At 48.0% G+C, this 25,145-nt stretch overlaps 2 protein-coding genes across 3 annotated transcripts; one reads left to right on the top strand and one right to left on the bottom strand.

Moving 5' to 3' along the window:
• Nucleotides 1–2,997: 2,997 nt before the first annotated feature.
• Nucleotides 2,998–13,309, bottom strand: LOC144941137 (SERPINE1 mRNA-binding protein 1-like). Of its 2 annotated transcripts, XM_078867666.1 has the most exons (8): nt 12,903–13,309; nt 10,281–10,554; nt 9,229–9,369; nt 7,660–7,731; nt 6,452–6,526; nt 6,003–6,195; nt 5,485–5,820; nt 2,998–4,921 (listed from the first exon to the last, which is right to left on the bottom strand). In XM_078867666.1, the coding sequence occupies exons 1-8, from the start codon at nt 13,306–13,308 to the stop codon at nt 4,865–4,867; spliced, it is 1,554 nt and encodes a 517-aa protein (XP_078723792.1). In that variant the 5' UTR covers nt 13,309; the 3' UTR covers nt 2,998–4,864. The 2 variants fall into 2 exon arrangements, with proteins under 2 accessions (XP_078723792.1, XP_078723793.1); XM_078867667.1 differs by lacking the exon at nt 7,660–7,731.
• Nucleotides 13,310–19,786: 6,477 nt separating this feature from the next.
• ZNF367 (zinc finger protein 367) lies at nt 19,787–23,272 on the top strand. Its single transcript, XM_078867868.1, has 5 exons — nt 19,787–20,075; nt 21,364–21,514; nt 22,199–22,318; nt 22,480–22,645; nt 22,978–23,272. The coding sequence occupies exons 1-5, from the start codon at nt 19,851–19,853 to the stop codon at nt 23,255–23,257; spliced, it is 942 nt and encodes a 313-aa protein (XP_078723994.1). The 5' UTR covers nt 19,787–19,850; the 3' UTR covers nt 23,258–23,272.
• The last annotated feature ends 1,873 nt before the right edge of the window (nt 23,273–25,145 follow it).

The raw sequence follows: 25,145 nt of genomic DNA, 5'->3' as shown, positions 1-25,145 counted from the left end.
TACCTGGTAAAACAAACACGTGATTTACTTACGTTGAATTCCCATCATGTTTTCGTATTGTTTGTTGTTGGAACCGTCTGATCCGCCCCTACTGGACATCTGGGAATAAAGCACATTTGGGATGCACTGCCCTCTGCTGTTCACGTAGGATGACAAATCCATTGCAGTATGTTACATCCAAATACTGTAACACATTCCTGCGGAGGGAGCTGGTAGGAACGTTGGGTTGCTCGGTCAATGGCCAGGGTCAACGGCGGCGTGGTGTATTCCGCAAATATGCCCGACTGAGGGCGGGCACAAGCCGGCGTGAGTAGGTTAAACGTTGAGTTTTATAAGGGCACCACGGGGTGACCAGCCCCTCCCCACCCAGCCCCACCCTCCCCACCCAGCCCCTCCCCACTCAGCCCCACCCAGCTCCTCCCTGCACGACGGACGGACACAATAATCCCCTGTGGGCTGGTGTAACCAGGAGGTTCCTACCAGTAAAAGTGGCGGTATAAATACTACTGTATAGTAGTGGTCTTTAGGAGACGCGTTTCCAAAGGAGATTGCAATGTTCTGTCCTCCCTATCGATGTTAAACGAATATATTCACATGAACGGCTAAATATTGTGGTTAAGGGGCCGTCCATAAATGACGTCACGCGATTTTGGACGATGTTTGACACCCCCCCTTCGTCACACGGCGTCACAAAAAAACAGCCCCCCCCCTCAAATATGACTTCACAAAGCTCTGCCCCCCCCCCCCCCCAAATAAAACATGCTTCAAATCGCTTTAAACTATTGTCATTGTAGTGCGTATTTAATGTGGCGCTCCACTCTGATATTGTAGGAGAAAACATTAATACTGGTAGGAACCTCCTGGTTCCACCAGCCCACAGGGGATTATTGTGTCCGTCCGTCCGTCGTGCATCCAAAAATGGGAGGGGTGGGGCTGGGTGGAGGGGAGGGTGGGGAGGGGCTGGGTGGGGGGTGGGGCTGGGTGGGGAGGGGCTGGTCACCCCGTGGTGCCCTTATAAACTCAACGTTTAACCTACTCACGCCGGCTTGTGCCCGCCCTCAGTCGGGAATATTTGCGGAATACACCACGCCGCCGTTGACCCTGGCCATTGACCGAGCAACCCAACGTTCCTACCAGTTCCCTCCGCAGGAATGTTTAAAAAGTCTATTTAATTAAGTAGAACGTGTTGTCTATATTTATTTAAATTTGCGCATTTTGATGTGACGTCACATTTCTCACCCCCCCCCCCTAGGTGCGTGACGTCATTTATGGGCGGCCCCTAAGCTCGGTCGTGCGATTATTCCCAGCCACGGCGGATAAGTGCCGAGCAAAATATCAGCGCGAATTTTCGGACCAATCAATCAACAACTTTGTACGGCCGTGGCGAGGCCTTCATCCAGCAGTGGATTGACTGAAGTGCTGAAACATGAAAATTAACTTCCAAATTAATACTGAAATCGCAGAAGTTGAGGGAATCCACAGAGCTGTGGCCCGCTTTTAAAATGTTGGGAATTATAAAAACCTCGATGCAATAAAAAATATCCGTAAACTATATTTTTACGGGTCAGCAACGAATAATATTAGACGCTTGGCCCTGCAATGTAATACCCGTCAACCCATACGGTTAACGTGGATTCATGTACAGGGAAATTGAGTTTTCAGGTCCATACGGCGTACAGCCGTTTAAATTCGGGCAAAAAATAGTTTGTCTGTTAGTTTCTCCCTTATCATGGGACTTTGTAGGATAAACGTTGAGATTTATAGTGGCACAAGGTGACCAACAAGGTCTGAATTTATCTAAGGTCGGCACTTATAAGGGGGGTTGAGATGTATGCAATGTCCTAAGCAACACACGCGGCCAGTAGACGGGGCAACCTCTACACACAGCGGCAGTTTCCACAATCACAGGGGGAGCACACAAAATGGCTCCCTTGTGGACGTCCACACAATTGTCGAGAATTATGGGGACTGCGATTGGCAGTCATTCCACACAAGCGGTTTCCCACCCAAAATAATACCTGCCAACCCATGCGGTTTACCCGTATTCTTGTACTAAGATATTTTTTAGGTCCATTCGGCATACAGACAAGACGTTTGAATTCAGGCAACTATTGTAATGTCTGTGCTTTTCCCTTGTGATGGGACTTTGTAGGATGAACGTTGAGATGTATAAGGGCACGGGGTGACCAATAAGGTCTGAATTGGTCTGTAATAAGATACACTGATAAGGGGGTTGATTGCTATGCAAACGTCTGCTCGTGACAAAGCCGAACGCAAAATCCCAGCTTGGGTAGTGGTGACGCACGCCTGTAATTCAGCAGTGGAGGCGAGGTTTAGTGGAACGAACAACATATGGCTAATGCGACACCCAAGCTTGCCTGCAGAATGCAGCATAGCGAAAGTGTGGACTGATATCGTCCCTGACGTATTGGGTTTTGGACTGTGGATTTCCTCACATGCACATACATTTTCCCCATAACATCTTTTATAGCGCTACAGATGATTGGCACCGTCTCACCGCCTGGCAGCCTTCCAGCTTCGTTCCTCGGCGATTGAGATGCAATTTGTAGTGAGACGATACCAATTACATTTTTTTGAAAGCGTAATCTTTAGGCTTAAGTACACATTTCTGGCATTGGACTGAACCGTAGCATATTGCATGCATTTACCGCTATTATGCAGCTTTAATGGGATTTATTTTTACTGCTGGCCCGTTAATTTAAGTGTTCCGGCTATCATGGAGGTCATTGGTTACCATGTTACATTTAGTTTGTGCACCCTTTAATGTATTACATTAGCTCAAGGGCTAGAAAAATATTTGCTCATCAAAAATGTTCCATTGTAATAACTGAATTTGTATCGTTTACAAAACACCGAAAGCTAATAAAAAAAATTGTCATTCTTTTTAAAGCTAGGTTTAAGCACGGACAGGCTCCTACACAAACTAAAACAATGTAGAGCACCTACACATGTGCAAATACTGTGCATGCAAGCGTCTTGTTTTTATCAGGATGTGTTTAATGAACAGTGTTGCCAAAAAGGTATGCCAAGCCAAGGGTCTTTACATTCCCACCATCACTCCACCAAAAAAAAGAAGTCTTTTAATTTAACAGCAGTCCTCTTTTGTGAAAAACTCTCAATAAACCATATTAACGTAAGTCTCCTCTCCACAGCATTCCTGTCTTTATTCTGGTCGCACAGCACGAGTTGTCGAGTCGCTTGGGTTGCACATTTGTACAAGATCAAGTGGTGGTTTCTCCATACAAAATAATAAAGAAAAAATGTTAAACTGTCCAAATCAATCAGTTCAGAGGCCAGAGCAAAGCAGTAACTATTGCAACCCCAAAACTGAACACCAAATTTTTTTAAACTATAAGTCAGTTGAACAGTTTTTTTCTAATAAACCTACGTAAGAAAAAGAAAACTTTGATCATGAAAAATAAAAGTTGCACTGCAAACATTGCAAGCTTTTAGTCCGAAAAGGTTACACCCGCAAACTTGCATACTGCACGGAAGGGGGGGAGGGGGCAAATGTATTCACAAGAAAACACCACCCACTCAAATATAGCCACCAGAATATAACGACCCTGCAGCAGCACATCTTCCAAGGAGAACACATTTCTAGCGGAGACACTTAACAGCGTTGCACAACTGATAGTGGGCCCTTTTCACGCTCACCACGCCCCCTTCGCATGTGGCTCACGGCAATTTGTAAAGACGTCTTTGTGAACGAATTTCTCGCAAAAAGTTGTCAGCAGACGACTGCATCTTTTTTTCGTCTTGGTTTGAATGTACGAGACGGAGGTGCGTGGCCATTGGCTGGCACACGCAAAGCAGCTGCTACTCACCTAGGATGGTATACAGGTAACACACAATGTGGGCGCACATCCCCACACACTAGGAAACGTCATCATGCCATGCTCTAAATCTCCACAAGTTAAACACTGCGGTGTTCTAAGTGTTTTAACCCGCCACCCCCCCCCTCACCCCTTCTCCATGACCACCACTTGCCTCCCCATCACCATTGCAACGTAGAGGAAGTGAGAAACTGGCAAATATGCACAATGTTGCCCTTAAGTGAGCAAAAACATGCCATTGCCATGACGCAGAGTGAGTGTGAAAACGCCCGTCGTCTGCGAAAGCGTATACACAAAAAAACACCACCCATTTGTCCCCTGCTTTGAGTTGAAAAACAGTCACTACTGTCACTGTAAGCAAAACTGATTAACCCCTTCACTGGCAAAATAAAAAAAAACAAGCCACTGAAACTTTAAGTGAACTTGTAAAAACTAAATGATCAGTAGTAGTGTCTTTCATTTTTTAAAGGTCATTTAACACAAATTTCAAACACTGGTAGCATTAAATACTGTACCAAATCAGTGATGGCGGCTAGGTGGAGAACCCAATGGTAACATGCTCTTGAAAAGCACGGCCAACAATCAGAGACATTGGGGTTGGATAGTCGCTCACTTCAGTCACACATGGGTATATGGGAGCATAATTCATCATTTGACCCCTATGTCTCCAAGTTGGTGGCAGGAATGGCGCTAGTGTAGCGTGCCCCACCGATGGTGCATTTTATTTAATGAGCGGGAAGAAAATTGCGACGTTTGCCTCCATGTGAACCAGGGGAACCCCATTTTAGCACACGTAATTGTTTCTCCAACTGCCATCGGGTTTGACAAGTTACATGCCGGCTGACAGTGTTGCCAGTGAAGGGGTTTGCATTGAAACAAAACTGAAAGCCAAGAGTTTAATGTAAATCACATATAATAACGTTAATAATAGTTGAACTCCTGTGCTGTCATGTGGTTTTCTGGGAGGAGCATTAAAGCAGGCGTGACGACTCCATCCTTTCTGGCTTCTAGGCCAAAGCGGGAAAAGCCTCTGGGTCATCCACGTTCGGGACGATCACAGCCGACTGCAACAAAGGACATCAGACAAAGGACATCAAATCCAAAAATTAGTCATTCTTTGTAATAGTTGCGTGACTTTTGCCCAAACAGAATGTAACATTAACCACGATGCATAATTTGCCCATGTGTTAAATTCAGCCAATTTATGTATCAACTATTTCCAGGGTAGCTAGGTTAAGCCTTCATCCGCTTGTCAACAAGCACATGCTGAATTATCCTTTTAGTGCTGCATCAAAAAACATCGGGTTTGGCCTCAGTCGTTTTGTCTGCTGGGCCAAACCACTAATCCGCAAAATGTTGTCACTTGACAAAATTGTGCTTAATCCGGAAAGCATTTTAAACGTATGTTTTCATTATTTACATCCAAACTAACTTTCGTATATTTTTGCTAAAGACCTTTGCATAACAACAATTTGGCAGATCTTGCGATAAGAGAAATTGCTGTACGAATACAGTTAGTATTGAAGATTGATTGAACACGAGCATATTCCTTTAAAATTGCTAAATTTAATTCTCCTGTAAGCAGGATGGTAGTAGTGCTATTCGTCCACAAAGAGCTGGGACTCACCGGCCTCTCTCCTCTGGGAGCACCACGGCCCATGCCCCTGCCTCCACCGCGAGGTGGTGGCATGCCAGACGGCCCTGGGGCACCGGCGACAATGGCACTGGCACTGGGACCAGCAGGAGCAGTGCCTGGAGCCCCGACGACAACACCTGGACCTCCGACAACAGCGCCTGGGGGTCCGCCGGCCATGGGACCTCCACCACGACCTCCACGCGGTGCACCGCCCCCTCGACCGCCACGTCCACGCCGAGAGTGGTCCCCGAAGTTGATCTCAAGCTTGGAGGTTATGTCATTGGACGAACGGCGGAAATGATGGTCGGCAGTAGACTCCAGCTGGACCTATGAGAGGGCATACCAGCGAGGTACATTGCTATAGACTGGACAGTGAAAGCATCCCACTAACGCCACCCCGACGCAATTACAGTAAACCTTGATATCCATCGTAAATATTAAATGACAGCCAATGGCACCTCATCTCCCAATATGACATTAACAAGTGGTAGCAGCAGCTTGGTCCTCACCTCTCCCTCTACGGGCTTGGTCTTGCGCATGACGTAGCTCTTGCCCCACTGAGCAGAGTCGCACCCCTCGCCAGGCTTGCGGATGTTGAACTGGGCCTTAGCACGTGCCTTCTCCTGCACAGCCTTCCACTCGTCAAGTGTCATCTCCTTGGATCCCTCCTCCTCATCCTTTGTTTCGTCGGTTTCGTTTTCCCTGAGACGGCGCAAATGTTTAGGTCAGGCACATGGGGACACGTTGAGAAATAAAACCTTATGGACCATGGTAAGACTGCAGCAAACATTCAATATAAACCATGATTCAATGCTACCATTTCACATACACACCGAGGCGAAAGCTTGTGCTGCAAAATCAACAAAACACATTTACCCATAAACAGGTGTCGCATTTTATAATAAAACCACCTTCAACAAGTACACAATGCCCACACTGCTCTGGGAGATCCACGTACTTGTTCTCGGTTTCAGTGGTCTGTACTTCCTCGTGCTCCACATGCTCCTCAGTGGCTGGCGGTTGGTCAATCTCACTGCACACAGGCACACGGCCACCATGTCACAACCACCACTCACACAAATCTGCAAAACCGGCCCACCACCACTGCAAATAACACACCACCACAAACACTATTCAAGATTGTACCCAACTGCATACCAACATGAATTCGGTTGCTCCAACTATTGCACTTGAGTCAGTTTTGCTGAACTCACTTAAAATCAACAATATGCATTAGGCATCCATTACTGGATACGTGCTGGTGCTGAAGCAACGCAGGTTTTTTCTTGCGACTCGTTGCTGCTTTTTCTTGGGAAGGTAACCGGTGTTTGGTTTTCAACATGCCATTGGCTGCATTTTTGCTTTCATTTAATATTCTGTGATGTTCTGTTGATGAAAAAAGCTGAACAGCATGAACATATCACAATGTATACTTTGCCACAGAAAACAAATAGGTAAACCCTCCATTTTCAACAAACCTGAAGCGTCACACCCCAAAACATGACGTGATACACTTTAACGACCACAAGGCAACAGCCTCCCTGGAAAATGTTCACATCTAACATCCCTGAAATACGAGGGGTCTTCTATTTGAGTATGTTCGGAAGTAACACAGACCCAACAGGAAGCCTTCTCACCCATCCACAACATCGGACACAAGGGCACTACAGAGACCTGGTCAGAAGCTGTGTGGCCACGATCTGTTGAGTGGGCCTACCTAGGTCACTCGAGGACGGGAGTGGGAGAAGTGGGTGGCATTCAGTGTGGGCCGTGCCAAGAGCGAGTGGCAGCGTCGTGCTCCGTTTTGTAAAAGGGGGAGGTAAATCAACGGCTTTCCTAAGTCCCACGCTGCAGGTGTGGCCACCAGATTTAATATTGACAGCTCTGGTACATCATCCACCCCACCAAGGTTAAGTTTTTTTTTTTGTTAAACATTAACTTTCCAATTTTTTCCAATCTTATAGCAACTGCAAGTTAATTTCCAACTACAGTGCACAAGTCAATTGCGTCACCCATGAGCATAATTTAACTGTGAAATAATCTAAAATAGTGGTAGATGTGATAGGGCTGTACAAGTGCTGTCTGATCAACTCCACTAGTGACACCCTGCAGGAGGGACAAAGGTAGACCCCCTCTGCCCAAGCGGAGCCGGGCTGCGCCCCTCACCTGGCATCGTCCTTGGCGTTGCCCCAGTTGTGCGAGCCACTTCCTCCACGCTTGTCCTCCGGCTTCAGACCACTAGGCCGGCACAAGTCAGCACGCGTTCAACAGTGACCGCGGCTCCATCAAAAGCTGTTTTCGCAACTCCCTCGTCAAAGCAGAAACTACGTCCAATCGGAATGTCACTCGCGTTTAAACTGATGTGCCGATTTTATTGAAATTAAATTTGTGTTAAAATGTAGTGGCAACATATCTTCTTTGGTTTGAGTCTAAACAGCAGACAGCTTGGTGCCAAGTAACGTTTTTCAGCAAAGCATTTCAACTCTAGGGTGTTTTTTTTATATTTTGGTCTGCATTGGAATTTATTTAGGATTGCCATAAATGGCTCAACATGGCACCTGTTTGAAATTCTCAGAACGAGGCCATTGAAACCCTTAACCTTAAGGCGTCGATCGGAACTCTATAGCCACTGACAGCTGTGCTGCATCAATCCTGCAGCCGAGTGTCGGCCCTGCCTCACATCACTCTCTCTCGAGCTTGTGCAGCCCCCACGTCCCATCACTGCTGTGACACCTCTGGCTCCTCCTCTCTAGTATAGTGCGCCATTTGCGAGTTGCATACACATGCACCCTCACCGTACTATTTTTAGCCAGGGGATACTTACATCGTGGAAACGTTTGTAACTCAAGCCTACCAATGACCTAATCTCTCCAAACATTCGGCCACCAACTTCAGCCACCAAAAGCTATATCATCAGGGTCAAACATGCAACTCAGAGCAGCGTTCAGTTACTTTCACTCAACTAGTACCGTCGCCAGTAATTAGTAAATGAACATGGTTACACCAGAGACAAAAACAGCCCCTACCACAATGAAGTTAAGGGAAATAATGTTTAGGTGTGGTTATTTTTTATGAGAATATGTGCACTAAGACCAACTGGGCTGAGTACAAGGGTAAAAAACCCCCCTGCGTGCAATCCAAAGACCAAGTTTCAGCATCAAGATTTTAGCAACGTTGAGTGATGAGAAGCACCACAAGCAGCACCAACTGGCAAGCTTGGTGCCTTACTGTACAGAAACTTGATCACTTAAGGCACACATCTGAACAATTTATCACACAACAAATACCAACCATGCAATTCAAATCAAGCAATGAAAACCAGTGTTAAATTTGTTTTCCCATTTCCTAGTGTTATTACAGTGGTAATCCGTACCAGCCATAACCATGCAATTGTTTTAAACATTTAGCCAGTCACACATACATCAGCCAGAACATAAACTGGTATTACATATCAAAAATGTAGTACATATTTGGCTGATGAGTAAATAAGTTGATAACCAACACATTCAAATGGTATTACACGTTCAAAATTTAAGCAAGAAAATGTAAGTAACTTTCATTTTTCACATTAAACGGCTGATTACTGCCTCAGGTGGTAATCTTTTTCATCCATACTGGTAATCAGCAAGTGCAATGTCTGGTTAGGGCTCATGAACAAACAAGACCTCTTTCACAGCAAGTCGTTATGCATTCAACAATCTGTGCGCGCTGCATGTTAGAGGCGCGCGGGCTCACGTCTTGTCACTGCCGCTGTGCCGCTCAAACTCGCGTTTTCCGCGTCCGTCAAATCCATCAGGGTTGCGTCCGATGCCTCGGCCACGTCCCCGGAAGCCTCGGAAGTTGCCTCGGCCCCTCTGAGGCCGATCCATCGACCTGCTGCATTGTGAGACACAACGGGACAGCAGCAGTGGATAAAAAAAACTAAATCAGAAGATCAAGCTCACCTGCCTGCAACACCATGCATTGTAAAAGTAACCTTACCACACATACACACACAAATATTAATGTTTTAATAATTTAAAATGCCCTACAAGAGTCCACAATACATTTGGAAGTATATATCTCTAACCCCCAGAGTAAGCGTCTTTTTCATCCAAACTGTCTTGTTTTCGATATCAACAGCAGTTTAAAACTGTAAAATGTGTAGAGAAGCAAGCAGATTACAACACTGTTATAATCACAACAATAATCAATTTAAAAAAAGATCAACAAATTTCTGTACAACAAAACATTAAACGGCAGAGGAATTGCACATTACAACACCGTCATCTTAATACTCATTTGTATAAAAAGTATCTTACAGGAATCGACATTGTTGTAGTGTTTTGCAAGGCAGTCTTTTGAAATTCTCAGCCCAAATGGACGTTAGGATTCATAGATCTGCACCCCCCCACCGATCCTTATCACTCTTGATCCCCTTTAGATCCCGTCACGTAAAACTCACCCCCCCCCCGCTTGATTTACATCATTAAAGGTATCATATAATTGAGAATGCGAGTGATGAACAAGGTTCAAACGCAAATCTGCTAAACCCAGAGAATATAATTACGTGCACACCCTGCGATTACTGTGCACCACACTTAGAGGCTTGGTGAACGTCACGCTCATTCGGTTGACGTGCTCTGGATAAGAACACATCCTTTGTGCACGTGTTCAGCTAAATATGTAATTAACCGTCAAACAACTGCTTCACCCCCACATCCACCACAGCTGGCCCAATAACCTCCATTACGCAACGTAACGCTACTGACTATCCATATCATGGCCGTTGAATGAGAGCGCCATACTTCTCGGAAGACATCTCGGTTGATCCATCGGGCCGCTCTTCGTTGAGCCGCTCCGCAAAGCGACGCTCAGGCCGGGGGCCACCCCCACGCCTCTCGGGCCGCCCCTCTCCGGTGAATCCTACACCGCCACCGCGCCTTTCCGGTCGTCCTTCTCCACCCTGTCCCGGGCCTCCCTGTCCCGGACCTCCTTGTCCCTGGCCTCCCTGGCCCTGGAACGGCCCCTGGAACGGTCCCTGTTGGTCAGGACGACGGCCTATCCTTCTCGGGCCTGAACCTGAAATTCAAAGAAAAACGAGAAAAATTGTTAATACAAAAGCATTCTGTAAAGCTGTCTAATATGCGTTTGTTTTCGGCAGTGTTCAATGGGCCATAATGTTGATAACGGCACGCGATTAGGTCATAGGTAAATTACGTTGAGGGAAGGAGCGCAATCACTCTAAGTGTTGTTTGTGAAAGCTTTCAGTGCCGAATTAATTAATTATCCAAGTTATGGACACCCTTTGATTGACTTTCTGAAGCGCAAGTCCATAACAGCAACACAATTTAATACTAAACCTTGGTGATATTGGACAAAACCATGAGGAATCGTTCCCCTACGTTAGACTGACAGTAATAATATATTCATGCCTTCAAATACATATTTTTAAAAACTAAAAAAAAATTACCGTGACTTGTTACACGGTCTAGCACGCTTCACTGAAATGTAAACAAATGCATTGGTCACAATTCCAAATGCTAGGGTTCAATACTGTGCAGTTTAATGCAAAACAATGAACTCTCCAGCGCGCAGGGTATGCTTAAAAAACTAACAGTAATCCTTTGCTTTTGTGGTTCGTGTTGTAGTAAAACAACAACTTCTGGCGTTCCAGCAAGCTGGTCATACGTTTATGTAAATGTTGAGCAGCGGGATAAGTGGAACGGCAATCATTTTGCCTACAAGATATTAAAAAAGCCTAAGGTTTCTAGTTTGAATTTGCACTGCAAAATGCGATGTTGCCCTCTGCGCGACATGGCTGCGCGCGTGCGGCCGGTGACCTCACTACACACAACGCACATGTCTTACGTAACATTGTTTATACTGCACATACAAAACCCGGCTTACAGAATTACATTAAGATTCCAAGGATTATATTATGGGGAGAATGTATATGCACCAGCCGCGGAATTCCCCCATGGTCGAATCCGCATTTACCGTGGACAGCCTTAAACGAAAAACATCTGAGCGGTGTAGTAAACTTGAGAAACAAAGGTGGTCCCGACCACCCTACCCCTTCGCACGCCGTTCGGGCATTTACAATTTGCTCGCCAATACCACATTTCTCAACATTATAAAAAGGGCCACACAACAATGGGCATTCAAGGAAGCACACTGCAAAGCGCGCGCGGTAAAGCGCGGCAGTGCACGCGATGGGGCCTGGACATGCGCAGGGCCTAGACCAACAGGGCTGGGGCAATGGAGACGCGGAACCACGTGGCCGACGAGTGGGCACGACGGAATGTGGTGCAAGACGGGATTTGGGGGGGGGGGGTCACCTGGCCTGGTACAAAAAAAAATCACCTTTACGGTGGAGTTTGATAAAAAAGGATGGGGGCAGGGCATTGAATCGATTTCATCTCTGGGTGGTGGGGGCAGAGTGCGGGATTAGATCGCACGAGACGGCCCCACCCCCACCGCGCCTCGTTGCGACACGAGGTGCGGCTGCACGGCTGCGATAAGGCGGCCATAGGCCCTAGGCCGTCGTCTTTAAGCTCTCACGTAGGGGGCCCCCCTTGCCCCCCCCCCCAATTTGACTTTACTTTATCAATGGATACGCGCCTATGTGCACATGTTACAAATTTCGGTTCGTGCAATTACAGGCACGATGTAAAGTAAAGTCGCTCAACTTTTGAAAGTAGTGAATGAAGGGCCACTTAATGGCTTTAGCTGCTATTTATCAGCAATTCTATACGGAAGGTGTAGCGGATAAGATAACTTCCGGAAACTTGGTGGCTCTTATTACCCGAAAATAAAAAAAACGTTCACTTTGACCTCACCAAAGGCATGCACAGCACCCGGTAACCACCGAAAAACTTAAACTATACAAATTGTGATAGAATCCTAAAATAATCGTCGAGCAGCGTTCCAACGCAATTAACAACTACAAGCAGCTGCAGAAGCACGCGGGGGAGGTGGGAGGCCCACGCATACTCTCAAAGGCCCAACAGTTTTGCAAAGAGTGGGGGGCCTTGGGCGATTGTGTGAGAGGGGGGGGGGGCAGTCACGACAACAAAGCCGCGCTCGTGTAGTCGCACGGGGCCGCGTCCCCTCTGCTACACAACAAGAGGTCGTCGGCGGCGAAATGTGCGTGGCCTGAGAGGGCCCAGCCTAGGCCGTGGTGACATTTCGCAACGTAGCCAATTGCGGGGGGGGGGGCTCCCTCGCGTTCCATTAGCCGAGCACCGTCCCCACGCACGTGCGTCAAGACAAATGGGGGGCGTCGGGACCAATGGGACACGCCGCCGATGTAAGCCGAGTGCCAATTCTAAATGGCCGCAGCGCTGCACTTCGCTACCATCCCCACCCGCCTCCTCCCTCCCCCCCCCAGCATCATGGCCCCCGTGCGCACATAAACAAACCCTCACCTTCGGCTCTCTTGACGGCCGTTGTCGCCGGCTGCTCGGCCGGTTTCGCGTCAGTGGCCTGGCCCGTGGTGGGCGCCCTCCTGTCGCGTTGCGACTCCTTCTTCGGGGGGGGTTTGGTGCCGGGGGGTCCCGCCTTGGACGCAGCCTTAGCCGAGCCGCCCCCCGCGAGCTCCTTTTTCTGCTGCGCCTCCTTCAGCAGCTCGAACGGGTCGGTCTCGTCATCGAGCAACTGCTCGAATCTATTGTTTATAACGCAGCCGAAGCCCTCCTGCAGGTTTCCGGGCATGATGGCGCTCACAAGGGCGCGGATGCCGACGGATTCGCCGATCCTCCGTGCGGGCGCCTGGGCGTCGCTGCCGTGTGCGGCCAAGATGGCGGGAGCGGGGGAGACAGCCGTGCGCAGCATTCTGGGTAGAGCCCGCGCCAAGAGGCGGGGCGGGCGTTGGGGGGCGGGCGTTGGGGGGCGGGCGTTGGGGGGATGGCGGTGGGGGCGGGCGTTGGGGGGCGGGCGTTGGGGGGCGGGCGTTGGGGGGATGGCGGTGGGGGCGGGCGTTGGGGGGCGGGCGTTGGGGGGCGGGCGTTGGGGGGCGGGCGTTGGGGGGGGACCCGAGGGGGATTTGCGACGGAGGTGGCTTTAATTCTAGATTTGAAGCTTTCGTGACTGCAAGGATTCATAACTCTTAGGTTTTTCGGTACAGTCACGTAGGTAAAATAATAATAAATGAAAATAACTCAATTAAATCACGACGTTTCGGAGGCAACACAAGTCTCCGTCTTCAGGTGGGACCGTCACATCTAAATTTACTGTAAATTTAGCTGTGACATCTAAATTTACTGTAATAATAAATGAAAAAAATGTGAGTTTTTTTCATTTATTATTATTATTTTTACCTACGTGACTTTACCGAAAAAACCTAAGAGTACGGAGATGGCTCTTCAATTCCGTCTTATGCGTCACTTTAAATGTTAATTATTCGACTTGAAATACATTTTAATGTAAAAACAAATATGATTGTATCCATGGCTCATCGGATCCGGCGTTGAAGACTATTTATTTTTTTCTGGCTTTATGGTAGCGATAGGAATGTATATGCAAGGAATTAATGGTACAGGGTGATCCATATTTATTGTGACCCCCATTTAATTCTCTAAAACTTTATACATATATTTTAAAGTAAGGTTAATTTAAAACAGGAATGAACATTCTAATGAAATAAAACAAATGTAGAGTTCAATTAATTTGGGGTCACAATCAGATTCCTTATTTCGACTGGAGGAATCCGATCAGCTATTAAGCTCTTTTTAACAGACGTCCTGGATAGTATTAAGGACAAAGACATCTGGACCACGCTGCCGAGTAGAACTACATAACGAGAACGTTCAAAGAACCAATCGAATACAAATGAGACAGTGCAGCGCATACAAATGCAGGCATCCTCTACACGGAATTGACGAGGCAGTCCCGAAACGTCTGACACAATTGGCTTCGATACACGAATCACGATTCTTGACACGTATCGATCCAAACAATCGCGTGGGCGGGTTCATTATAGGACACGGCGATTGGAGGAACCGCACGTTGAGTAATCGATTCCTCTTATTATTATTATGCTGCATCGATTTGTAGGGTTTAAGTTGATGTTCGTTGCATCCGGTGGGGAGCGGTGGTGGAGCGGTGACCCGGGTTTGATTCCTGCTCACGGCAAACACCGGTGACGATTATCTGAACCGGTCCTGGGCCTCCCCTAGGTCAACTCAGCCTCAATTGAGTACCTGATGCGGTGTGTAAACATCGCCACTGGGGGAGACAAAGGCGGCCGGGCGTGATGCCAACCACACCCCCCTCGTGTGCCGTACCTGGCCTTCATAGGTGCTACTCGCGAACAGCACTTGCCCCTACAGTCTAATAAAGGCTATACGGGGGATCTTAATCTTTGGTGCATACCGTACCACGTGTTGCTTGGTTCAACTGAACCTCTGCTGCTGGGTTTTAGTTTGCATGGCATCGTCAATGTATGAATCGATACACGTCTGACGCCCATGATACCAGGGTGTAAACGATGTATCGATTAATGTAGAGATCATTTTCTTGGTTCTTTCGGTAAAGTCACGTTGAAGGGAAATAATAAAATAATAAGAATAAAACATAATAAAATAAATGCATTTCATTATGTTTTATTTGTATTATTTTATACATTTATTTTATTATACTTAATTTTTAGTATTTTATTATTTCCCTTCAACGTGACTTTACCGAAAGAACCAAGAAGATGAATCCCTGCAGTCACGAAAGCTTTAAAACAAAAAGTAGAGATCATTGTTTACAACGAAACGATAACTCTGCGTATGAATAGAAACCGGTCCAATTTTGCCTTTTAAACGAAGGGAGCTGCCCAATTGAAACAATATTGTGGGGTGCCACGGTGGCTATGAGATGTTAACTCCCTCGCCTGGTATGCAGGAGATCCTGGGTTCGATCCCGATCCTGACGCCTGCTGCTGTATATTTGGAGTTTGCGTGTCTCTCTCTCTCCCCGTGGTCGCGTGGATTTTTATCTGGGTCCTCCGGTTTTTTCCCTCCACATTTAGAATCAACATCACTCGTTTAGACCGTTTGGCTGATATAAATGTCCACTTTTGTGGACAGGTCGCTTCTGAAAAAGAGCTCTAAATCTCAGTGGGCCTTACCTGGTTAAATAAAAATTTGTTTATAGAGTTGATCATCGATTAATTATCCGGCTGCTACCAACATTATCCGGCAGTCCATGGCCGATCCGACAAAACCGCTCCAGTTTGGTGATCGGCACCACGATGTGTGACAAAACAACAAGAAGCTGCGCTCGATATCAGTGTCAAATATTATAAACAGTCCATACAACTTAAACACGTAAATACCTCACCCCACGCAGAGTGGTAATTAACGGTATAGTATAGAGAGTAACTTTTATAAGCAGGATTTTGTGTCTATTTGTATGTTTATTTTTACCAATTTCATACGGTAAAGAAATTAAAAACACAAAAAAAAACATTCAACACCTCAAAAATAACGTCAGCCAAGAATGTGCAAAATTATTTATTTTAAATCATGATTTAGTGATTATCCAGCGTTTTTACCCCCCCTCCATCCCGAAGCTGCGGAATAATCGATGATCTTTTGTTGTTTTGTTCGAAGGCGCCTTGGTCAGCGTGGGGCGTGGGGGGGGGGGCGCGTACCCCGCTAGAGCGCCCCCTAGTGGGGGGAAGGGGCGCGTACCCCGCTAGAGCGCCCCCTGGTGGTGGGGGGGCGTACCCCGCTAGAGCGCCCCCTCATGGTGGGGGGGCGTACCCCGCTAGAGCGCCCCCTGGTGGTGGGGGGGCGTACCCCGCTAGAGCGCCCCCTGGTGGTGGGGGGGCGTACCCCGCTAGAGCGCCCCCTGGTGGTGGGGGCGCGTACCCTGCTAGAGCGCCCCCTCGTGGTGGGGGCGCGTACCCCGCTAGAGCGCCCCCTGGTGGTGGGGGCGCGTACCCCGCTAGAGCGCCCCCTGGTGGTGGGGGGGCGTACCCCGCTAGAGCGCCCCCTCGTGGTGGGGGCGCGTACCCCGCTAGAGCGCCCCCTGGTGGTGGGGGCGCGTACCCCGCTAGAGCGCCCCCTGGTGGTGGGGGGGGCGTACCCCGCTAGAGCGCCCCCTGGTGGTGGGGGGGGCGTACCCCGCTAGGGCGCCCCCTCGTGGTGGGGGCGCGTACCCCGCTAGAGCGCTCCCTGGTGGTGGGGGCGCGTACCCCGCTAGAGCGCCCCCTCGTGGTGGGGGCGCGTACCCCGCTAGAGCGCCCCCTCGTGGTGGGGGGGCGTACCCCGCTAGAGCGCCCCCTCGTGGTGGGGGCGCGTACCCCGCTAGAGCGCCCCCTAGTGGGGGGAGGCCGCGTACCCCGCTAGAGCGCCCCCTAGTGGGGCATATAAAGGATTTATAGTGAAAAACTTTGTCTTTACTTTTTTGGGTTCGATCGCATAAATGTGTCGTCGAATCCGCCACCACCCGTAAGGAATTGGCACGTTTTGTTTAGGTGATAAAACCTTACCAATTTGGCTGTGTCGGGTGGTGGCGGGTTTAACGACACATTCACATTATTAAGGTTATCAGCTGTAGCAGCGTGTTCATGTTGGGTCTTAGAGGGTGCACGTTACCCTGGCAGCCGATAGATGCCGCCACATTCGCAATGTAAAGAAAACATCGGTGGGTAAAGCCATGGACTTGTACTGCAGCGTGTACTATAAGCATAACTCCGTCACGTGTATCCACATAAGCGCAAAAAATACAAACGTGTTAACCCATCAACCTAATTAATTGTCTCGATTTGAAGCTTTCGTGACTGCAAGGTAAAAATAAATAATACAAATAATATAAATAATAATAGAAATAAAATAATCCCAAGAAATACATTATTTTTACCTACGTGACTTTACCGAAAAAACCTAAGAGTATAATTAATTGTCAAGCGGCATGTGTCCAAGCAAGCAAACTCTGGAACGGTTTCGATCTTGCGGTTCTCATCAGCAAACCAAGCTTGTTATTATATTCGCGATCCAGAATCTCGATAATGCAATGAATTATAATACCCAGGTGGGGGGGGGGGGGGATTACACTACGATACTGCAGTGGACATGGTGGTGAATGTAGCGAGCTCTAAGTGGCTCAAGGTACAATTTAAATGTCTGATTAGTTTATTCCTGAGCTGTCAATCCCATTATCAGTTCTAGATTTGAAGCTTTCGTGACTGCAGGGATTCTTACTGTTAGGGTTTTTTAGGTAAAGTCACGTAGGTACAAATTAAAAAATAATAAAAGTTTTATAAATGCAATTAATATAAATAATAGAATAAAATAATAAATAATCATTATTATTTTATTCCCATTATCAGTGCCCTATCTAATTAGAGACCAATTCAGACCTTATTGGGCACCCAGTACCCTTCTAAATATCAACGTTCATCCGACAAAGTCCCATCATAAAGGGAGAAACACAAACAAATAGACAGATATTCATATTCTTGGTTCTTTCGGTAAAGTCACGTAGAAGGGAAATAATAAAATAATATAAATATAAAACAAAAATTCTGACGACGTTTCGACTGCAACACAAGCAATCATCATCAGGTGTGAAATCCACAGCAATTTTTTTCTTCTAATTTATTTCCCTTCTACGTGAATTTACCGAAAGAACCAATAATATGAATCCCTGCAGTCACGAAAGCTTTAAATCAAAATAGACAGATATAATGTTTTGCCCGCATTGAAACGAATGTACACCGTACAGAACTGAAAACAATTTCCCTGCACAAGAATACGGGGGAAACCGTGTGGGTTGACAGCTTAATGAGGGTGGTCATTCAGCAGCGGAATGACCACGATGATTATTGTTTCGTGATGTAACAATGCTCCATCACAAAACATACGGTAGAAAATGAATATTCTTATACAAGAGCTTAAACCGATCTGTATAGACGACAGGAGACAAGGCGAATGGTGCACAGCACACACGTGTAGGCACCTCGCACGTGTCACCCACTCTGCATTTACTGATCCAATGAAGACCACTCATATAAACATCGGCCGTGGTCAATCTACTGCTGGATGAAGGCTTTGCGGTTGGTTACACGCACCGCACTCCACGCTTGGCTATACCCATCAACAAAGACACGTGTGGGAGTGTAAGCACGTGGGTTTGCAGAGCACACGAAGGTTGGATGGAGGCTTGATTTGTAGCTCCTGCTGAGAAGAGTTCATTTGGGGCTTGGGCAGGACACGTCGTGGGCTGAACGATGGTGAAGAGGCTTAGCAGCTCCTATGCAAGGTCGGTGCTGGGTGGATGTGGGGAGGAGCGGCGATTTAGCGGTGAGTGCCGCTGCACTTACGAACCGGCCAACACCAGCCGTGACGATTATCCGAACCGGTTCTAGGCCTCCCCTAGGTCGACTCAGCCTCAAATGAGTTACCCGGTGCGGTGTGTAAACATCGCCACTGGGGAGACAAAGGCGGCCGGGCGTGGTGCTGGCCACCTACCCACTCTTGTGCCACTCGCCAACACCACTTGCCCCAACAGTGTTAAGGCTCTTCGGGTTGATGTTTGTCTTAACTGGGTGGATGTTCACATTGCACATCGCTCGAGGCCTTCATCCAGCAGTGGAGTGACTCAGTGTCTATAGGCGGCACTGCAATTTGGCGGTAAACGCGCGGACGGTCGGTCACCCCGTGACCTGGAAGCGCAAAACCTCGACAATTACCACGGAATGGCGCCAAAAATGTTTAATATTTCGCGTGTTTAATTTAAAAAACAAAGGGCGAGGACGGCCGGACATCTCGTTTGACGGTCAACTAACTATGTTGCTCTTTACTGACTTCCCCTCCCATTATTTTAATGATTACAGATTTTTAAAAAAGCAACACAACTTTCTTTAAATGACTGTTTCAGAGAGACGGCCCACTTTATAATACGTAGAGCGCATGCGCGGACCTTTAAATTTCCGTCGCCCCATTGGCTGAGGGCGCCTCGGGGAACACCGCCCTTCGAGGCGTTGACCAATCGCGTGCAGCCATGGCGAGCGGCACCGCGCATGTGCGTTACCAAATGCGAGTGCGCGACCCGGAAGTTCTGCAAAAAGGCGGGAGAATTTTAAGCGGGAAAAAAAACTCAACCAGCAAAGCAGCAGCGGCCGCAGCCGCCGTTCCGTTTCGTAGCAGCAGTAAGTACTGCCAATTGCAGCAGTATTGCAATCGTCACTGTAGCGACAGTATCATCGGCAGCAATAGTATCTGGAGTAGTATCGGCAGTAATAATACAGTTAGTGTGTATATGGTACCATCTGCTGAAGAACTGCAGCACCGTACCATCAACGACAGTTGTGGCAGCAGGGCTGTAGCAGCAGCAGTACTCTAATATCAGCAGCAGCAGCAGAAGAATCTGCAACAATACCCATGTCGGACAGCCTCGTGTTTCGGACGCCCACCAAGGGGGCGGCCGTGTCCGTCATCCGGCCCGTGCCCCGGCCGCCCGAGGGAACCCCGACGAGCCCGGGTCTGGGCGACTGCATGGTCTACCCGTGGAAGTGGGGAGAGAGCGCCGGGCGCGCCGAGCTGAGCCCCGGGCCACGGCGAGCAGCGTCCCCGAACTTCGCGTCCAGCCCCGACACCCCCTGCAAGGTCCGTGTACAACCCACCCCTCGCGTACGCATCTCTCACTTTTTTTTGTGTCTCTATTTGTTACGTCCGTCAAGCATTATGTGCGCATTTTTGTTGTTGTGATTATAATGATCGTTGCCGTGAACATACACACACACACTACCAGTTCAGTGTCGTGTTGGATGTTTTAATTCGTTAAAAGTAAATTTCTAGCGAGCGCAGTGGTGAATGAAAGGGGGCCATGTGCGCCGCGTCCGCGTGGTCGTTAAAATAATAAAAATAAAAAAAGCGGGAAAAGTGCAGCCCGGGCGCTTTCACTTCGCGTTTTAAACAACAACCGCGCTCTAACGCTTTAAATATATGTATCTGCGTTCCCATCACGCTCCTTGGCTATGTGAAGGAACCAATATATATATTTTTACGATAGAATCTACAAAGAAAATAACAAAAAAGTTGGCAGCTGGGCACTGCACCGCCTTCCTGCTGCTTTGGCCCGGGCCCTCGTGAATATCGCTCGCAAGGAGCCGCCGAGCCTGTCCACGGCTTTCCGATCATCCCAAGCAGCTGCGTCCAGTGGCCAAGGATCGCCTGCGAGGATGTGAACCGCGCACGAGTCACGGCCGTGTTTAGAAACGAAACGGACCGCTGAAGGATTGAGGGTGAAACGTTGCCCGCAGCAGTCGATGAGCGCGCCACTTGGCGGGAGCGTGTGCGGTGGTGTCCGTGTCCAATGAAAGGTGGCTGCGGTGTGGACAAAGAGCCCCGTTTGTGTTGTCTGGGTGGTGGTTGGGGGTGGTGTCTAATTGGCACTGTGTGTAGAAGGCGGTTAAGAGAGTGGCGAACACTGCTGCACACATACAGCCATCGCGGCTGGAGTTTTACTTGCCTGTCCGAAATGATTGATTCATTCATTCACCAATACGATTATACACGACTGTCCAACACGCCAAATTTTTCATTAACAATTCCACTCGGTTAACTCTGCGGCTATCCACACAATTGTTTACGTGCACATCCTCTCGTTTACCTACCCATTCAGTCACCGACCCAAGTACTGTACTCTCACTTGTTTCTCTCACCCGATCCACTCGTTCTCTGATCCATTTAAACACTCAATCGCTCTCAAAGATTCACTCACCCAATCCATTGCTTCGTGAATACACCGAGTCCCCCATAAACAGATTCAATTAGCCATCCAATCACTCAATCGCCCATGCAAATATCCACACACGGGTTCACTCGCCCATCATCAACCACGTTCGTTCACTAAATGACCCCCCGCCTGTGTTCCACTCTGTGCTAAACACAGGACAGCGGCAAGCGTGGGCGACCCAGGGCCGAGGTGATCCGGGAGCTCATCAACGCCGGCACCCTCTCCCCGAGCCACATCCGCTGCCGTGTGTGCAGCCGCGTGTTCCCGCGGGAGAAGTCGCTCCAGGCCCACCTCCGCACCCACACCGGTCAGCCCACTTCCCCACCATCTGTCCCCGTGCAAGCCCTCTAGGCGTTTGAAGTTTAGGTTTCTCGTTTCCCCCCCCCTCTCATGCTCTCGCCGCGTGTGACATTGTATTGCAATGACAGCCAAGCCCGTTAAAGCGTGCGCTGCAGCTTATTCAATAACTCGAGCTCAAATGCATGCTCTTGGGTTACTTCCCCCCCCCCTCCTCTGGCTTTAAACCGAATAAACGGTTCATGGGCGGTTGGGTCACATGACGGACAGTGGTGCAGTCATGGCAGGAACACGTAATTACCATTGGCCGGGGTGGCTTACCCAAAGTGGCGTTTTTTCATTGGTCGTTTTTTTTCCACAGGGTACTAAGCGGCACTTTATTTGAAAAGATGTAAAAAATGTAGCGTGTAATGGATACTCTAACTTTTTGTATATAACTCGGTTTTTTTGGAGATATATTATTCGTGATTCATAAAATGAACGGACTTTGATTTAACTAAAACTGCGTTGGATGACAGCTTGTCTTGGGAGTCTCAAATAGTGTCTAAGGTTGTAGCGAAATTAACATGGCATTTCCAGCACAATGTAAAACACTACTTAGAACTAAAGGATAATTTTGGGTGAAAGCACATGGTGAAGTTTTTCTTGAGCGAGTAAGGCTAAATAAATGTTCCTTCCCCTTGTCTGCGAGCAGGCGAGCGCCCATACCGGTGCGAATTCCCAAACTGCGGCCGAGCATTTGCACAGAGTGGCCAACTCAAGACGCACCAGCGTCTGCACACAGGCGAGAAGCCGTTCATCTGCTCCGAGCCAGGTAATAGCGCACTGTGTCTCTTTAACGTGACAATACCACAGAACCGTCGCATGCTTTGGGTGGGCCTTGTTGGTAAGGAGGGAAGAAGTACTTGTGTTGTTGTTTTAAATGCCGTGTATTTTGTGTGTGTGTGTGCGTACACATCCGACGTGTACACTCAGGCTGCGAGAGCAGATTCACTCACGCGAACAGACACTGCGCCGCCCACCCGTACGCTCGCTTGAGACGCGAGGAGGGCGACCCGGCCTGCTCCGGAATGGAGGAAAAGTCGTCGCACAGCCGGCGAGACAACCAGGAAAACTTGGACGAGCACAATTGGGCGGACAAGTGAGACGATTTTTCCTTGCTACACAAACCGCTGCCAGTCCCCGTAGTTTTTTGGAAAGAGTGATGTCATGATGGTGAGAGGTCCACTGGCACCTCGCACGTTGATTTTGGTAAAGCTCCATGAGCGATCGTTGCTGCCGTTTTAGGAACATGAATTTCAGCCTCGTGTCATTTGGCCACGACACATTTTAATTCGATACTGCACCACGCACGTTTTTACAGACACTGGTAGCATTTTAAGCCAGCCCTCTATAAAGTTCGGCAAAGTGTGCAGCACCAGTACACATGGGATATGTTTAAAAACCTTTTTTTGTACATTTTGTTGACTACAGTTCCAATTGCTGGAAACCCAAGGAGAGTGGCACAGCCCTGCTTCTGAAGGAGAGAGGAAACGACTGGGATCTTGGAGTCAGCCCCACTCGCGACCTGAACCCCGCTCGCGACCTGAACCCCACTTGTGACCTGAACCCTGATGACGTGGCCCAGAGGCACTGGCAGGGGGCCGAGCAGCAACTACCGCTCTCTCCGCCTTTGTCTCCCGCCGAGCAGTGGCATGGCGTCTCAGCTCTTGCCCAGCTGGCAGAGCTGGCCGCAGAAATGCCCTCCCTGTAATTAGACGTACGTTATTTACCTCCCACCCCACCCACCCACATGCATCTCCTGCGAGCTTCCAGCTCACATTTGCATTCATTCACAGCAATGTGAGACACCGTACTGGTTTTTGGGTAACGGGAGAAGAAAAGCCAATTTAAAGTGGTAAGCGCAAGTGGCTGAGTCACAATTGTTCGTCATGGCGCACAGCACTCAAAATTGTTTCTGAATGTTTGACGTTAACATCAGTGGCCCTCTGTTCGTTCCTTTGGATGTTATATTAGCCTGTAATGGATAACGCTGCAGTCTGCTATGCTAGACAAGTGTGCCGTATGTATTTATGTTGAACTTCTTTCGCACTGTACATAGCCAACCGTGCTAATCGGAGGTGTGTAATAGGTGGTCAATGGCAAGAGCCTCAGCAGTTCAATGTGATCTTATCCCTTGGTTATCAGACAAGGTCACACCTGTCCCGGAGGGGAATAATTGGCAGCTTTGGGTGTGCGAGGGTCTTGTGGACGAGCAGGGTGAAGGACATGAATTAAGAACATGGCGAGACGACAATTTAACGTAAAGCAAGTCCACGCAACGCCAGTGGCGACATTCTTGGAGCTTCAATTCTTGGAACGCTCGCTCTGACGACGAGAACGTAGTTGCTACGACAGTCGAATTTGCAGGAGTGGTACGAGTCTTTGGGCATCCCAAAGATGAGCAGGAAGAGCTATGGGCCCATCTCCCTGAAAATATGGGAAGCCGTCTTGAAATCCTCGCACGGCCTGACGACCCCTGTTCACGCTCTTAGCAGTCTCCACCTCTTCAGTCTCTTATTGCTCGTCATCGCGCGGCTGTGACAACAAGCACGCTACTATTGTCACTAATAGTTTACCGTAACAAAAATATTTGTACAGAGCCCTATTACACCCATCGATATTCCTCTCCCGCAATGGTAATAATTATGATAAATCCCATTTCACCATGGCACCCAATCCCAAATTTAATTACAACTCCTACAAACCGATGCAGCAGCCATCGTTTAACTCGAAAACAAGTCACGCCTTGTGGGAAATGCTTCGTTTTATCCACAGACTTTTATTAGAAAGAAGTGTAAATCCTAAGTTTCCGAATCTAAACCAAAACCTTTTGCACTTTTGTTCTTTGGAGGCCTTCCTGGGTTTTGGCCCTGTACATAAAGGGTGGGAGGGGGTAAATCTCTGCTTGTCTGTTTGATACACATTGTAAATTTAGACCTTTTGCCAATGTTTGTATATGTATATTCTGCTTCGGGCTTCTGGCTATCAGTGACACTAATTGCATTCATTCTCTCTGTTGGTTTGCATACAGATAACTACATTTTAAAAAGTACAATAGTATGTTTAAAGTAATTGCGTTTTCATTAACAAGACCGACCAGTTACATAGTGCACTTTGACGTTTATTCACACCCTTGCGCGTGCGTTGATATTCGACTGATAGGTTAAGCGCTTGTATATTCTAACTTAACTGTAGAGAAAGGAATAGTGATTGTATTCTTAACGTAAAGAGCCAACTTAAAGCACTGCCCTGCAACAGACGTTGCAGTCACGAGGCTTTACAGCTTCTGGAGGATGAAGTGTGATTTTTAAAAAATAATCTGTTTTACAGAAGGGGAGTTTATAGCAGGGCGTTTTGATATAAAGGAGCCTGCAATTGCAGGCTGGGAGTGTTGAACACGGAGGTAATTGTGGATATGATTGATTCGTTAAGACGTTTAGGCTCTGGCAGCAGAATTGTTTTGAAGGCATGGGTCTGATCATTGCCACGAAGAGGTGTTTTAAAACATCATTGGCATCACCAGCCAGAAAGCCCTCCTGAATGTGTCATTGTATGAATATATAGTTTTTATCTTAAATAAAAAAAAATATATACAAGTA

Source organism: Lampetra fluviatilis, chromosome 24, assembly GCF_964198595.1.
Source record: "Lampetra fluviatilis chromosome 24, kcLamFluv1.1, whole genome shotgun sequence".
NCBI classification, from domain to species: Eukaryota; Metazoa; Chordata; class Hyperoartia; order Petromyzontiformes; family Petromyzontidae; genus Lampetra; species Lampetra fluviatilis.
The sequence above is the reverse complement of the archived record's forward strand: the minus strand, read 5'-3'. Positions and strand labels throughout refer to the sequence as shown.

Bases quoted from the DNA above. Each gene is read 5' to 3' on its own strand.
- LOC144941137 (XM_078867666.1), bottom strand. From the start codon at position 13,308: ATGCTGCGCACGGCTGTCTCCCCCGCTCCCGCCATCTTGGCCGCACAC. The intron at 6,196-6,451 runs GTACGTGGATCT...GCGCCGTCTCAG, and splicing joins ACCACTGAAACCGAGAACAA to GGAAAACGAAACCGACGAAA. The intron at 4,922-5,484 runs GTGAGTCCCAGC...CCTTTGTTGCAG, and splicing joins CTCCCAGAGGAGAGAGGCCG to TCGGCTGTGATCGTCCCGAA.
- ZNF367 (XM_078867868.1), top strand. From the start codon at position 19,851: ATGTCGGACAGCCTCGTGTTTCGGACGCCCACCAAGGGGGCGGCCGTG. The intron at 21,515-22,198 runs GTCAGCCCACTT...GTCTGCGAGCAG, and splicing joins CCACCTCCGCACCCACACCG to GCGAGCGCCCATACCGGTGC. The intron at 22,646-22,977 runs GTGAGACGATTT...TGTTGACTACAG, and splicing joins GAGCACAATTGGGCGGACAA to TTCCAATTGCTGGAAACCCA.